The sequence below is a fragment of the Podarcis melisellensis genome, assembly GCF_964234715.1.
Source record: "Podarcis melisellensis genome assembly, chromosome: 10".
Classification (NCBI taxonomy): Eukaryota; Metazoa; Chordata; class Lepidosauria; order Squamata; family Lacertidae; genus Podarcis; species Podarcis melisellensis.
In genome coordinates this window covers 20016759-20032457 of record NC_138542.1, presented here as the reverse complement: position 1 = coordinate 20032457, position 15699 = coordinate 20016759, and the positions used below count along the sequence as shown (strand labels likewise).

Sequence of the window (15699 nt, the reverse complement as noted above, 5' to 3'; positions counted from 1 at the left end):
AAACTTACCCACGCACCTGTGGCCTGATACCTCTCTGGTGGGATACCTTTCGTTGTGCGACTGGACCTCCTAGGCACAAACTCAGGTGTTTCCTCTGACTCACTTTGATCAGCAGGTGTATCCTCTGCATCATGGGATTCACTCTCTGACTTAAAGCGTCTTCAAATCCTCTCCATTACACTCACAGGAGAACTAGGCGCACTCTTGGGCAGTCTCTTAACAGCTTGTGGAGATGCCCTATCCTGCTCCTGACCCTGGTCAGTGACCTGGTCGTCATCAGCAGCCTCAGCCTCTTCTTCCGCCTCATCAGAACTGTCTTCTGTGTCAGAGAGACAATCTGAGAGAACATCACGCCTGACAGGAGTCTTTGACTTTACCTCCTCCTCTAAGAACTCAGCGTGTTTACTGATCAGCACCTTACTCTGATCACCTGATGGGTAAGCAAAACGCCATGCACGGGCATCTGGCTCATACCCACAGAAGATCATTTTCTGGACTTTGGCTCCATCTGGCCCTTGCAAAGCCTTAGGCAAAGCGACAAGCGCAGGAGTCCCAAAAGTCCGCAGAAAGTGAACCTGGGGTTTGCGGCCATTTAACAAAGAGAACGGTGTGTCACCTACCAGTGAGTTGTAGACACGATTCCAGGTAAATGACACAGCCCTAGTAGCCTCCACCCAAAACTCAGGAGGCAACCTGGCTTCTTTCAGCATCACCTGTGCAGCCTTAACCAGAGCCTCACTCCTCAGCTCTGCCACCCCCCCTTGCTGGGGTGAAGTAACTGTGTGGCGTATCCCTCTCTTCTGCAAGAACTTCTGCAACGCAGAACCAGTGTACTCAGCATTTCTGTCACTGATGATCTCTTGAACCCTGGTGGAGAACCTCTGTTCCACCCCCTCAATCCAGCTCTTGATCAGCTGTGCTGCATCCTCCCTGGATTTGAGACCGTGAGCCCAGGAACTCTGCGAGAAATTATCCAAAAAAGTTAGGAGAAACCTGGCCCCCCCTAGACTTGGTTCCTTGACAGGACCGGCCAAATCTATGTGTACCAACTCAAAAGGTTCAGTGGCCACACGTTCCACCTTTGGGTAACTGCACCCTCTCACCTTTGCCTGCTTGCAAGTGTCACAGTCAATGGCACTTCCACAATTTTGAATCCTACACCCCGTGGCAACCTCGGGCAGAGTCTGCAAGTCCTCTACCGACCCATGAATTGTTCTCTGATGCCATACGCATGCACATGTAACATTATGAGCGGGAATTGTAGCACGCTGGTTGGGAACTGTAGCACGCAACGCTTGTGCTTTCTCAACCTTCCCCTCACCCCCAAGAGACGTTTTAAGAATGAAAAGGTCATTCTGTCCCTTCCACACTTTGGCCAGTAACCTCCCCCCTTTGGAGATTGTGCAGACATCATTTTCAAAACAAACTTTGAACCCCTTATTCAACAAATAAGGCACAGATAGCAAACAGTGATGAATCTCCGGAACAATACAAAAATCCACCGTCTCCTGTAAAACAGAAAGATAGACATTAGTGCATTTGCGAACTCTAGTTTTCTGTCCATTCGCGAACTTAATAGTTTGTCCCTTCGGAACTGCTGTGCAATTCCACCTCTCGACTGCAGGGATCTCTGGAACCATGTTGCGGTTAGCTGCAGAGTCTATTACAAGGCTGAGCTGGAAATTTTCCACTCGGCCATCTTCAAACACTGCCATATTCGCAGAAACCTGATAAGACTCTTCCTGTTGTTTACCACGACCACCTGGCTCAGTTCCACGCCTGCCTGTCTTCCCAGGCCTGTTGCCATGGAAACCTCCCTGATTCCCATGGGAAAAGTCCTTGCAAACATCCTGCATCGGCTCTCTGCTCCGGTGGGGGCAACTGCCACGCCGACGTTGAACTCCAGTGGAAAAACACTGCCCGGGGCTCCTCCCAGCTGGTCTGGCCTTCCTCCTTCTGGAACGGTGCCTTCCACCAGTCTGGCCCCCCCCTGAAGCTCCTCTCTGCTTCAGCACAAAGGGAAAGTTCTTTAAACTTGCCTTTGGAACTCTTCGCCCCCCCGATCTGCTCACTAGCGCTCCTAGAGGCCAAGACATCGGGAACAGGGCCTGCCAGTCCAGGCTCTCCAGGACTCAGTCCATCACACAGACGTGTAGAAGCATTGCAACAGCTCCCCAACACTGTCTCAGCCCCCATTGGGCTTTCTGGGCATCCTTCAGCCCCCCCAGGGCTTTGGCCTTTCGCTGACGCCTCACACAAGCCCTTCAGCAAATTCCAGGCAGCCCACGCTGTCGTTACGCCCTCCAAATGAGGCCTCAGTGATGCATCAACGCATGCTCTGAGCATATCCAGTTCAAGTTGCATTCTCTGCTGGCTATCTTCAGCCAACACAGCCCCACAGCTTGCTTCTCCTGCTCCAGCTGCTGGCCGGCTAAGGGGTGATTTTGGCTCCCATTGGCTTGCTTCCCAGAGCCCTTCGACCAAGAACCATCCCCTTATTTGTCTGGACCACGTTGCCCAACTCTTTAGAGTGAGCTTTTCCAGCGGTATATTCTGGCTTTCAGCCATCTTCTCCCGTTCTCCCAAGGTGCCCCAAGCTGTACTTACTCAGTACCAGCTTCCTCCGGCCTTCCCTTCCGTGGAGAAACGATATTTCAGCTGCGTCTCAGCTTCCAGCTTTTAGCTGCTTTTTCAGCTCCAGCTCTCTGTGTATCAGAGGCTCTCACTGTCTCTCGGAAGCAGGCAATTAATCATCTGCTCTCCGGCACCCAGTCAGCTCCCGTTGCGCTCCTCAGCCGCAGACCGCTGACTTCAAAGCATTCCTGAGGCTCACACCGACTGCTTTACGAGCGTTTTCTGACCCCATAACCTGTGGAAATATCTATCGATCTTGCCTTATCGATAGAGCCGCGACGTCAGACAGCTTTACGATCCGCATCAATCACCTACAGCGGTCCGGCAGGCTTCCTCTCAAGCTGCGCAACTCTGCTGTCTCTCCTTTCAGTCACGGCTTTTTAGCAGAGTAGAAGCACAGCGTGTAAAGCAGTCTTGCTTCTTGTAAGCACACATAGACAGGTTTGTCTATTTACAGCTCTTTATTCATACATTACAGCATTAAAGTCCAGGGCTTCTTTCAGCCATGTCCAAAGGCACGTCTTTCTCTCTCAGATACACAGAGAGAAGTGAAAGTACAGGGAAAAACTCCTCCTTCTTAGCTTCTAAAAGCTTCTGTCTCCGCCCAGCTTCTGTAAGCTGACGTTAGCAGGTGACACACACCAGGGGAATTTAACCAGATAAATTCTGAACCATCACAGAACATAATCAAAGAAAGACTTAGGGACATTGAAGCCCAAAATGACTTTAATCAACTTCCGATAACTTATAAACTCCTGTATAATTCCCAAAGGCCCCATCTAGCAAACTATCTCAAAGTTCTAGACAACGCTAAACACCGATGGGCATTTTCCAGGGCCCGCTTTCCCTTCAGCTCTTCTAGAGGGAAGATACAACAAAATACCGATCAAACAAAGATTATGTCCCTGTAACAGCAACGAAATCGAAACCATCGGGCATTTCATCTTATACTGCCCATTATATCGAGACTCAAGAAAAGAGCTGATCGAACCGATTCTGAGGAAAATACCTCGTAGTACAGACGACACCTATATCAGACACCTCTTAGCTGTTAAAGAGCCTGAAACTAACAGGCCTGTGGCAAAGTACTGTTACATTGCAACAAGAATAAAACGAGCAATGATGTCAGCAACGGAGTCCAAATTGTAAACATTGAAGGAACGATAATAAACAGTAGTGACATTTGAATTTAATTCTGTGAATTGGCCATATTTCCATTGTTATTTGTAGCACAATACTACTTATAATGTCATATTTTTATAAATTGCTTTCTGGTCATTGACCGTATTAAAGATATTTGAATTTGAATGTTAGGACCATAGAATCAAAAAATTATAGAGTTTGAAGGGACCCTGAGGGTCATCTAATTCAACTCCCTACAATACAGGAATCTCAAATACAGGACAGATAGCCCCCCAACCTCTGCTTAAAAACCTCCAAGGAAGGAGCCCCCCTCCAACCTCTTGTGGGAGTCTGTTCCACTGTCGAACAGCTCTTAATCTCTTCCAGTGAAAAGCTACCTTTATGTGAACTGCTGCAAGGAGACATATCACTAGGTCTCTATGGACTAGTTTCATGTCTTCCTTGCAATCATTTGATAGTTCTTTCCCTTTTATTCTGCTACATATTAATGGACACTTTTCTTTTCCTTTCCACAGGGCTACAACAGACCAAAAGCATATATTGCAGCTCAAGGGCCTTTAAAATCAACAGCAGAAGATTTCTGGAGAATGATCTGGGAACATAATGTGGAAGTCATTGTAATGATAACTAACCTGGTGGAGAAAGGAAGGGTATAAACATCCTTTATAAACATTTTCCTTTTATACAGCACATTTCTCTCTGTGAATCTAGTTAATGCACTGAGGTTGTAAACCTATACACTTTCATGAGAATTATACTCATTGAACAAATTGGGACTTATTTCTGAGAAAATATTCATAGTATTGTACTGCAAGATTCAATTCAATACTGTGAATAATGGTACTAAGAGATGAAAATAATATACATATTCTTTGTATATAAATAACAAGTCTGAGCAGCCTGGGGACCTGGGATTAGCTGGTGGGGACAAAAAAATGTGTTTTTCTTCCCTCTCCTTGCCATATTAGTGATTAAAAATACTTCCAATGTATTCCTAACCATGTCTATTCAGGAGCAAGTCCAGCTGAATTCAGTAGGGCTTACTTCCAGGTACATGGAGTTAGGATTGCAGTCTTTTTTATTTATTACACCCCACTTAATGTATGAAATGATAAAACATTGTTTTAACACTGTATATTCCTTTGGCTGTCAGAGAAAATGTGACCAATACTGGCCTGCTGATGGTAGTGAAGAATATGGAAACTTTCTAGTCACTCAAAAGAGCATTCATGTACTTGCCTATTACACTGTGAGGAATTTTACTATTAGGAATACCAAGGTGAAAAAGGTAGGTGGCTGCACTAAATAGTAACTTTGATACAGGAAGAAATAAAAAATGTTTTATATACCATTGTGAGACACAATTGTTTTTATTGTTGCAAGGGAGTCAACTTACCAGTAAAATTCTCATTGGCTTCTGGGTTTAAAGTAAGCAGAGAAGTTCATTATATTATAATGATGTTCACAGGAAATTATTTTTAGGGCCGCACCTGATTAGCAACCTACTACGGAGACAGGACTTTTTTAGTGGCAGCACCTCAGTTGCTGAACTTAGGGCCCCCAACGTTATTATTCAGCCAATATCTTTGCCTGCACATTTGGCTTCTGGCAGTTCCCTCACTGCGAGAAGTGAGCTTACAGGGAACCAGGCAGAGGGCCTTCTTGGTAGTCGTGTTCGCCCTGTGGAAAGCCCATTAAATGTCAGTAAAATAAACCAATATCTGACTTTTAGAAGACATCTGAAGGCAGCCCTCTATAGGGAAGTTTTTAATGTTTGATGAGTTACTGTGTTTTAATTTGTTGGAAGCCATCCAGATTGACTGGGGCAACCTAGTCAGATGGGCAGCATATGAATAAATTCATTGTTGTCATTATTACTACTGTTCTCTTATTATGCTGCTTTGTTATATCATGATCTAGTTTATTAATTTTTAGATGTTTTGACTATTCACTGTATTTTTTACAATGGCAGGAGGGTGGTATAGAAATAAAATTTCCTCTCTATCATCCATGTCCTGATCCTCTCTATAATTTTATATATTCATATCAGATGCAGTGGCTTTCTGTCTCTTCCCCAACATAGAATTTGAAAATTCATAGTTTGGGCAATTAAAAAAATAATGTTTATATTTCTTTCTTTTTTAAATATGCATTTCTCGCTAATTATTGTCGTTTTAGGGTTCCCAAAAAGGAAGGCCTTGTGGTCGTGTAGTTTCTCAGTATCACTATACTCAGTGGCCTGATATGGGTGTTCCTGAATATACTTTGCCTGTGCTCACCTTTGTCCGAAAGGCATCGTATGCTAAACGTCATGCTGTAGGACCAGTTGTGGTTCATTGCAGGTCTGTTGTTTTTACCAAAGCAATTACTGCTCACATTATTTGCAAGAATAAAAACTGAATGAATGTTTTCTGGACCTATCATGTCTCAAATCAAGAGCTTCCTATGAACACATGTATGCATGTAGATCTTCCACAAAGGTGGCTTCCTCGATCAGTTAAGAACATTTAACAAAGGAATCTTTGAACTATAATGTTCAGAATTGTTTCCTAGTATGAGTTTTGCAAGCAGAACTCTTGGGCTTGCCGATTGAAAGGTCGGCGGTTCGAATCCCCGTGATGGAGTGAGCTCCCATTACTCTGTCCCAGCTCCTGCCAACCTAGCAGTTCGAAAGTATGCCAGTGCAAGTAGATAAATAGGTACCACTGTGGTGGGAAGGTAAATGGTGTTTCTGTGCATTCTGATTTCCATCACGGTGTTCCGTTGTGCCAGTAGCGGTTTAGTCATGCTGGCCACATGACCCAGAAAGCTGTCTGTGGACAAACGTCGTCTCCCTCAGCCTGAAAACAAGATGAGCGCCACAACACCATAGTCACCTTTGACTGGACTTAAACATCCAGGGGTCCTTTACCTTTTTTACCTATAAATAATACCAAACTTATTTAATCTATATCTGGCTGTGTTTCCATGAACAGATGGCTCTGGGCTGCTGTACTTTTGCTGTTTCTTAGATTCCGATTTATTCATTTTGTTTCCAATGTTTAACAGTGCTGGTGTTGGAAGGACGGGCACATACATAGTATTAGATAGCATGCTTCAGCAGATTCAGCACGAAGGGACTGTCAACATATTTGGATTCCTGAAGCACATACGGACGCAAAGGAACTATTTGGTGCAGACGGAGGTAAGAAAAAGTGTGTTCTTAGTGTCACAAAATCTCTTACAAGATTTTAAAACAGATCGAGAAACAAACTTACTAGAACTCTCTGGTACTAATTTAAACCACAGCTTCCAAAAGACCAATTAAAAAAAAAGTTGTTTACTGTTCTCTACCTTGAGGAAAAGTGCTTCCTAATTGCCAACGTATTGTTTCCGTACATTATTTCTTATCCAGTAAACTTATGAATTTTAGAGTAATTTGGGAGATTAGAAATAGGAGACGTTGGGAAGCGGATCCACCCTGGGAGTGGATCACACTGCAGCACCTTTAGAGTCGATGCTTTTCAAATAGAATCAAAGAATTGTAGGGTTGGAACAGACTCCCAACACTCATCTAGTCCAACTGTCTGCAATGCAGGAATCTCCACAATAAATCATAGAATGGAAGGGATTAGCATAATTATTAATACTTGTGTACAAAGCAGGTGGCACTCTGGGTTAAACCACAGAGCCTAGGACTTGCCAATCAGAAGGTTGGCAGTTCGAATCCCCGCGACGGGGTGAGCTCCCGTTGCTCTGTCCCAGCTCCTGCCAACCTAGCAGTTCGAAAGCACGTCAAAGTGCAAGTAGATAAATAGGTACCACTCCGGTTGGAAGGTAAATGGCGTTTCCGTGCGCTGCTCTGGTTCGCCAGAAGCGGCTCAAGTCATGCTGGCCACATGACCCGGAAGCTGTACACCAGCTCCCTCGGCCAATAAAGCGAGATGAGCACCGCAACCCCAGAGTCGGCCATGACTGGGGTCCCCTTTACCCTTTACAAATAGTATAGAAATCTGTATAACTGCTGAGAGCCTGTGGGTCCTGCTCCTTGCCCCTCTCTGCCTGGCCTAGGGTGGGGCCTGACAGGCTTCTTAAAGACTTCTTCTGCTGCTGCCCAACAAGGACCGAGGTATTTTGGGGGGAGGTTCTGTGGGGAGTTTTTGCTGCTGTTATCGATATTAATTCTTTGCACTTTTATTTTTGTGTGGAAATTGTTCAGTTTGGTTATGTAGTTTTTTATGTGTTTGATTTATTTTTATGATTACTTTGCTATGGTTGTAATTGTGTAAATCTTGTCATATTGTAAGCTGCCTTGAGCATTGCTTTAACTGTGGAAAGGCAGCATACAAAATAAAATGATGATATTTGTATCGTGGGGATGACAGGTTTCTGCCTTTTGGATAATATTTGTACATCCTTAGCAAGATCTATTCTGGTTTTGGTGGTTAACCTGTACCATACGCAGGCAAAGTTAGCTGGCTTTTGTGCGGCAATAACAACTACAGTGGAACCTTGGGTTAAGTACTTCATTTGTTTCAGAGGTCCGTTCTTAAGCTGAAACTGTTCTTAACCTGAAGCACCACTTTAGCTAATGGGGCCTCCTGCTGCTGCCACACTGCCAGAGCCCAATTTCAGTTCTTATCCTGAAGCAAAGTTCTTAACTTGAAGCACTATTTCTGGGTTAGCGGAGTGTGTAACCTGAAGCATATGTAACCCGAGGTACCACTGTACAGTGATACCTCGCAAGACGAATGCCTCGTAAGACGAAAAACTCGCAAGACGAAAGAGTTTTTCATTTTTTGAGTTGCTTCACAAGACGAATTTCCCTATGGGCTTGCTTCGCAAGATGAATTCGTCTTGCAAGTTTGTTTCCTTTTTCTTAAAACCGTTAATAACTATGGGAATCCGTGCTTCGCAAGATGAAAAATTCGCAAGACAAAAAAACTCACAGAACGAATCAATTTCGTCTTGCAAGGTACCACTGTAATAATAAAACTGAAATGATTTGCTAATGTCTTTCTTTACTTTTTCTTTTAAAATAGGAACAGTATGTCTTTATTCATGATGCACTTGTGGAGGCCATACTCAGCAAAGAAACAGAAGTACCTGAAAACCACATTCACGCTTATGTTAATTCACTCTTAATACCTGGACCAATGGGAAATACAAGATTAGAGAAACAATTCAAGGTGAGATCCCTTTGATTTCAAGGATTCAGGACAACCGATGCTGCACAAAAATGTCTATATGGCATTTGAATCGTAGGGCTGTTTTAATGAGTTCGATGATGGCCAACAGCCCGAACCTAAAACTCACCTTTGAAGGAGCAGGTTCATAGTCTTGTTCTAGATTCAGCACTGCCACTTGAGCCCCAGGCAGTTTCTTTGGCAAGGAGACCAGCTATGACTTGTGTCCCGTCTATGGCCATTTCTGGACTGGAAGAGCCTGGCCACAGTACTGCATACTCTGGTAACCTCCTATTTGGAATACTGCTATGCTCTTTTGTGCTGTGTTTCCCTGAAAGACTGGCCAGAAACTGCTGCTAGTGTAGAATTCAGCATCTGCATCATGCCATAGAACACCCATTATTCAGAGCTCTGCATGGCCTGGGATGCAAGTATTTGTCAAAGCACTTCTTCTATCATCTGACTGAGGTTTTAAGATTGGTGGCAAAGGCCCTTCTCTCTGTCTCACTAAGTAGTGACTGTTCTCTGCTGGTTAGTGACACAGGATTACACCTCACAAGTGGCTGTTGTATGCTGGTTAGTGGTGTGGGATTGTACCTTCTCAGTGATGGATCCATCCCTATGTAATTCTCTTTCCCTGGAGCCATTCCATGTTCTAATTTTAATGGGATTCCAACGCCAGATTAAAATGTAACTGCATTTTCCAAGGCATTTGATGATTGAAATCTATTAGGATGTGCTAATCTGCTGCTGTTTTTGCAGGGTTTTATAACTAATTTTAATTATTTGTTTTTGTTAAAGCATGTTGAAAACAAAGATATGATTCTAAAAGTTCCATTAATAAATAAAATTAATTGGCTGAATTTGCAGTATAAGTAATCCTATAAACTGGTATGAGAGCTGGGATCATTGGCCAGTGTAGCCTAATAAATATATGTAGTCCTGGCCTGAACCATACTTGCATGTATATTATTTGTGATTCACACAACCCAAAACTCTGTTCTTTTTCTTCATTTCGCATTCAGCTTCTGAGCCAATCTAATATACAGCAGTGTGATTATTCTACTGCACTGAAACAGTGTAATAGAGAAAAGAACAGGACCTCATCCATAATTCCTGGTAAGTTTCTTGAGAATACCTTGAGTTTGACTACAAAATTAAACCAATAAGCCACTTAAGCCTAATATCCTATATGTCACAGTGACCATCCATAAATGTCATTGGGAACTTCAGAGAGAATAAATACTGCTTTATTGCAGCTTCTACCTTTTCATATTTGTAGCTGAATGACTGACATACTAAAATATGTGCTGCTTGGTGACCCAGATTAATTATGGTGTAGTTCCACATTTTATAAGTTTGCTTAGACCTGATTCAGCGTGCAGCCTAATGTGTTGGTGGCTGATGAAAAAGACATGATATGGGTGTAGCACCATGTGGCAAGTTGTTTTTGCTCCCTATACAGCTCAGACAATGTAATGTAAGTAGTCATAAAGCCTCTTTGTTCATAGCTTGTGACAGTGTTATTCCAATACAGTGGTACCTCGGGCTAAGTACTTAATTCATTCCGGAGGTCTGTTCTTAACCTGAAGCACCACTTTAGCTAATGGGGCCTCCTGCTGCTGCCACACCACGGGAGTACGATTTCGGTTCTTATCTTGAAGCAAAGTTCTTAACCCGAGGTACTATTTCTGGGTTAGCAGAGTCTGTAACCTGAAGCATATGTAACCTGAAGTGAATGTAACCCGAGGTACCACTGTAGTCACAATTGCATTGGGGAACAGTTCCACATGAATGGCGTTGCATGGGACTTTGAATAATCCTGATGGACCAGAAAGAACAGTCCCACTAAAACTAAGGTCCATAAATTTCTGGAGTGGTGCAAGAGCTGTTTTTTCATCGCTTCATCCTGTGCCACTGCTGTAAGATTGAAAGCCTACAACAAGAGCAGGATAATTTACATGGACCCTTTGCCTTTCATCATTGCCCAGACAGAAGGGAGGAAAAGACCTGTGGCATTTCCCCTTCCTACACAATGGCAGAGCAGCTGGGTAATGGGTAATGTCGCTCCCTTGCCATTAAGTCAGTGGTTCTCCCAGATCTCTTGATTTGAAGAAATACAGAATCTGTGCAAATAGCAGGAATTTGCATGTCTGCTAGAGAAAGTAAAATGGCTCTCACATTTGTTTTACAGTGGAGAGATCTAGAGTTGGTATTCCATCGTTGTCTGGTGAAGGCACAGACTACATCAACGCTTCCTATATTATGGTGAGAGAGTTTCTTCCTAAATTATACTGTAATTTGAAATCATTTGTGTATTTTTGCCAGCTTCTTGGCAATCACTTGCGTGATTGCACTCTGCACATGGCTTTTGTGCATGGGCGAAGGAAGGCGTCGTGACACCCAGGGCGGGCGTCACGAGGTATGGCGCATGTGTGGTATCGCTACATATGACACATGAGCTGTACGTAGCAACACCGCACATGCGCCGTAGAGTGGTTGGCTGCCGGCGCCACTCTAGCGCTGTACGGATGATGCCGGGATCCCTCCGTCACCGCTGCAGCCGCAAACATGGCTGTAGTGGCGATGGAGAAATCCTGGCACCGTTCGTACAGCGCTGGAGCAAACCACTATACAGCGCATGTGTGGCGTTGCTACGTACAGCGCATGTGTGTCACACCGCCCATGCACTGTACTTAGCGGTTTGCTGCCTGTGCCGTGATCCTCTGCTCGCAACTGCAGCCGTGAACAAAGGATCTTCCAAAGGCAGCTGCGGCGGCACGATGGCTGCTTGCGCCACCGCGATCCCCCACGGGGTGACTTCTTGTCACCCCCACAGGCATGGAGCCCGGGCCGTGCCACCCCCATTGCGATGCCACTGCTTTTGTGTAGAGTGTGGACATAGAAGATAACATAGAAATGCTCCCAAATGTTTTTGATAACTATGCCTACCCCCGTGTCCTGCTAATTGCACTAATTTCTAGTTCCGACGTAATTACTGTATTTTTTGCACCATAACACTCACTTTTTTCCTCCTAAAAAGTAGGGGGGAATGTCTGTGCGTGTTATGGAGGGAATGCCTACGGGTGGCATGCCTACGGATTTTCCTCCTCTAAAAACTATGTGCGTGTTATGGTCGGGTGCGTGTTATAGAGCGAAAAATACTGTATTTAGCATTGCTATGCTAGCCAACCATTATCAATGCCACTAAAGCTCCAAAAAGAAAGATTGAGCATATCAGGGACATTGTTAATCTATAACTCCTCAATTTTGCATATGGTTTTCTAAGTGTAAAAATTTATGAAGGTAAAGAGGAACATTCAATCCAGAAACAAGGCCTCTGTTGTGCTAGCCAGTTGCACTTGCATGTAGTGCAGCTAAGTAAGATTAATATAAAAATGTATTATTTTTCCATCTGCTAAAGAATGAAACCTGAGAATATTGTTAGCATAGCAAAAACAGCTTCTACATTAAGCTTGTGAAATGAAGGCTATGGCCAGCTTGCATAATAAAATGAGTGCCTTCTATTTGCGGAGGAGTAATATTTATTTATATGTGACCTGTAAACTGAAATGGCTTCTAGGAAGCTAAACAAACAAATATATAAAAACAAGTTGGTAAACTAAGCTAAAATTCTAGCTATGTCCTAGGATGATGCCATGAAGAGAAGAACTCAGAACCTTCTATCTGTAGAACTGATGTGGAAAAACATAGCACGGGTTTAAACCTCATCTTGTATTTGTGAGAAGTAGACTGATTTGTTATTGTTATTATAATTATTACCGTATTTTTCGCTCTATAACACGCACCCGACCATAACACGCACGTAGTTTTTAGAGGAGGAAAATCCGTAGGCATGCCATCCGTAGGCATTCCCTCCATAACACGCACAGACATTTCCCCTTACTTTCTAGGAGGAAAAAAGTGAGTGTTATGGTGCAAAAAATACGGTATTTCTTGATAAGAACAGGGTAACCTCACTGAATGTATTTGTTTTGCAGGGTTATTATCAAAGTAATGAATACATTATTACCCAGCATCCTCTACTACATACTATCAAAGATTTCTGGAGAATGATATGGGACCACAATGCTCAGATAATTGTCATGCTTCCAGATAGTCAGAATATGGTAAGACTATATTAAAGAGTTAAATACTTCACTTTATAGCACTGTTTTTAGTTCAGCAAGAAACATAGAACATGAGATTTCATCTTTTCTTATAGTTACCATTCATCAAGTAATTATTTTGACATTAAGAATATGAAAATAAAATAAAGAGGTAGTTGGTGATTAGTGATTTAATTTGTGTGCTGTGAGAATATTCTCAAAGCAGTGATAATTCCAATAAGGAACCAGTATTAAAATGTAGGAATCCTGAAGACTTTAGACCTAAACTGTGTGTGTTCTGGGCATCCATAGGAATAGCTATGGATGAGAAAGTCATTCCTTCACATGTAAGGAAGACTTGATTTTTAAAAAAATAAGAAATGAGGAATGGGGAGTTTTGCAAAGAAACAGGAAGACCATGGTTTTAGCATAACATTAGTTGCATGTTTAATAATTTCAGTTAAGTTTAAGTAAGGCATACACATCATTAAAGTAAAGGGAACACTGACCATTAGGTCCAGTCGTGTCCGACTCTGGGGTTGCGGCGCTCATCTCACTTTATTGGCCAAGGGAGCTGGCGTACAGCTTCCAGGTCATGTGGTCAGCATGACTCAGCCGCTTCTGGTGAACCAGAGCAATGCACGGAAACGCCGTTTACCTTCCCGCCGGAGCGGTACCTATTTATCTACTTGCTTTCGAACTGCTAGGTTGGCAGGAGCAGGGACCGAGCAACAGGAGCTCACCCCGTCGCAGGGATTTGAACCGCCAACCTTCTGATCAGCAAGTCCTAGGCTCTGTGGTTTAACCGATAGCACCACCCTATACACATCATTAGCACTATGTAATTTTTTTGCTTCACAAAACAACTGGATATAGCTATAGTTTATAACTAATTTGGAGTTTGTTTAGAAGCATGTTTTTCCCCCAGCCAGAACTAAGTTCTGGCACCTCTCAGGTGGGTTCCATTGCCCACCAACAAGGAGATGTTCATCGTGAATTCTAGCATCTCTTTTCTAGAAAAATAGCACTGTTTAGAAGTGTTTCTTTTTCTTTTAGCAGGCTGAAGATGAATTTGTATACTGGCCAAACAAAGAAGACCCTATAAATTGTGAGAGCTTTAAAGTCAGCCTGATTTCGGAAGAACACAAATGCTTGTCAAATGAAGAGAAGCTTATAATCCAGGATTTCATATTAGAAGCTACACAGGTACTCTTGATACCATGCCTTATAGCTGGAGACTAAACAACTAAACAACAACAATAAAACTGTGATCTGAATTGCTAACTAAAAAACATACCCCAGAGTAAATTGCAGAGTTAATTTTCCCCCAAAAAAAGTAAACAAACCAAAAACACACACACCCAAACACCCTTTTTTTGTTTTCATGAGGGACTTCAAATATTTTGCAGTAAGGTGCACATATGTAAAACATGCTACAGAGGTTTCTGCTAATAAAATAATCCTATGATGAAAAAGTTAATATTTCTAACTTGTCAGATTGGCTTTTATCTCTGTATTATTGTAATGGCAAAAGGCACAATAAGACTATGGACACCATCCATCTCAGTCTTGAACCCTCCCAAGGATTATATTGTTAGCAACTTTAAGTCACTTTGCTATTCAGGATGATGCCATTAAGAAGATACATATTCCTTGATTTGGATTATCAGTCCAAACAAACCGAGAAATAAAAACAATCCATTCTGCTCATGGCAAGTCCCCCCCCCCCACCTCTTTTTTATGGGCCATTGGCCCACAGGTGAGGGAGAGGCGAATTTATGAGCAGACACACAGACTGACATCTTTGAAAGCAAAAGATCATGAAAGCTGAAAGATGAATGTGTGACAGCTGGCTCAATACACACCTTTTTATCAATAAATACACAGAACAAGAATCAGTTGAAGGTATGAATTCTGTGTCTTTTTTTCCTATTTAGGATGATTATGTGCTTGAAGTGAGGCATTTTCAGTGTCCGAAATGGCCAAATCCAGACAGTCCTATTAGTAAAACATTTGAACTCATAAATGTCATCAAAGAAGAAACTTCCAACAGAGATGGACCCATGATTGTGCATGATGAGTAAGTACTGACCTGCTGCAGTTGCTGAAATCCTGTTACAGTGGTACCTCTGGTTATGAACTTAATTCGTTCTGGAGGTCTGTTCTTAACCTGAAACTGTTTTTCACCTGAGGTACCACTTTAGCTAATAGGGCCTCCCGCTGCCACCACTGCACGATTTCTGTTCTTAACCTGAGGTACTACTTCTGGGTTAGCAGAGTTTGTAACCCAAGGTAGCACTGTATCTCTGTGTGTGTTTCACACAGCAACTGCAGATTTACCAAACCTATATTTTTGGGTGACAGAAACACCCAAATGTTATATTCTTTATAAAACTATATACTCAGCATGATGTTAACCATGCCTTCCTGGCTCAGATCCAAAAGTCTTCTGGGCTCCAATAGACACATTTCATCACTGCTGGTCATAAGACCTTGTATGGGGAATATTTCCCTCTCTAGATAAAAAAGGAAGGCATACGAAATGTATACATTGCGACAAATAGGTGCAAACACTGGTTGTAAGAATGAAACAATATAAATACTCTTATTTATAAATTAACATGTTTTAGTGGTCAGATTTGCACCAT

General features: G+C 42.8%; 1 protein-coding gene across 6 annotated transcripts in view; it reads left to right on the top strand.

The window, feature by feature from the left end:
- PTPRZ1 (protein tyrosine phosphatase receptor type Z1) overlaps nt 1-15699 on the top strand; it is a 120772-nt gene that overhangs the window by 102506 nt on the left and 2567 nt on the right. For 4 of the 6 annotated variants that reach the window (XM_081928818.1, XM_081928816.1, XM_081928820.1 and 1 more), the window contains 10 exons: nt 4293-4427; nt 4931-5065; nt 5956-6119; nt 6826-6961; nt 8799-8945; nt 9968-10061; nt 11137-11210; nt 12944-13072; nt 14111-14257; nt 14989-15131. In XM_081928818.1, the coding sequence (XP_081784944.1) occupies nt 4293-4427; nt 4931-5065; nt 5956-6119; nt 6826-6961; nt 8799-8945; nt 9968-10061; nt 11137-11210; nt 12944-13072; nt 14111-14257; nt 14989-15131 (1304 nt within the window). Of the gene's footprint in view, nt 1-4292; nt 4428-4930; nt 5066-5955; nt 6120-6825; nt 6962-8798; nt 8946-9967; nt 10062-11136; nt 11211-12943; nt 13073-14107; nt 14258-14988; nt 15132-15699 lie in introns of all 6 variants that reach the window. The other 2 variants (XM_081928817.1, XM_081928815.1) reach the window with 1 other exon arrangement.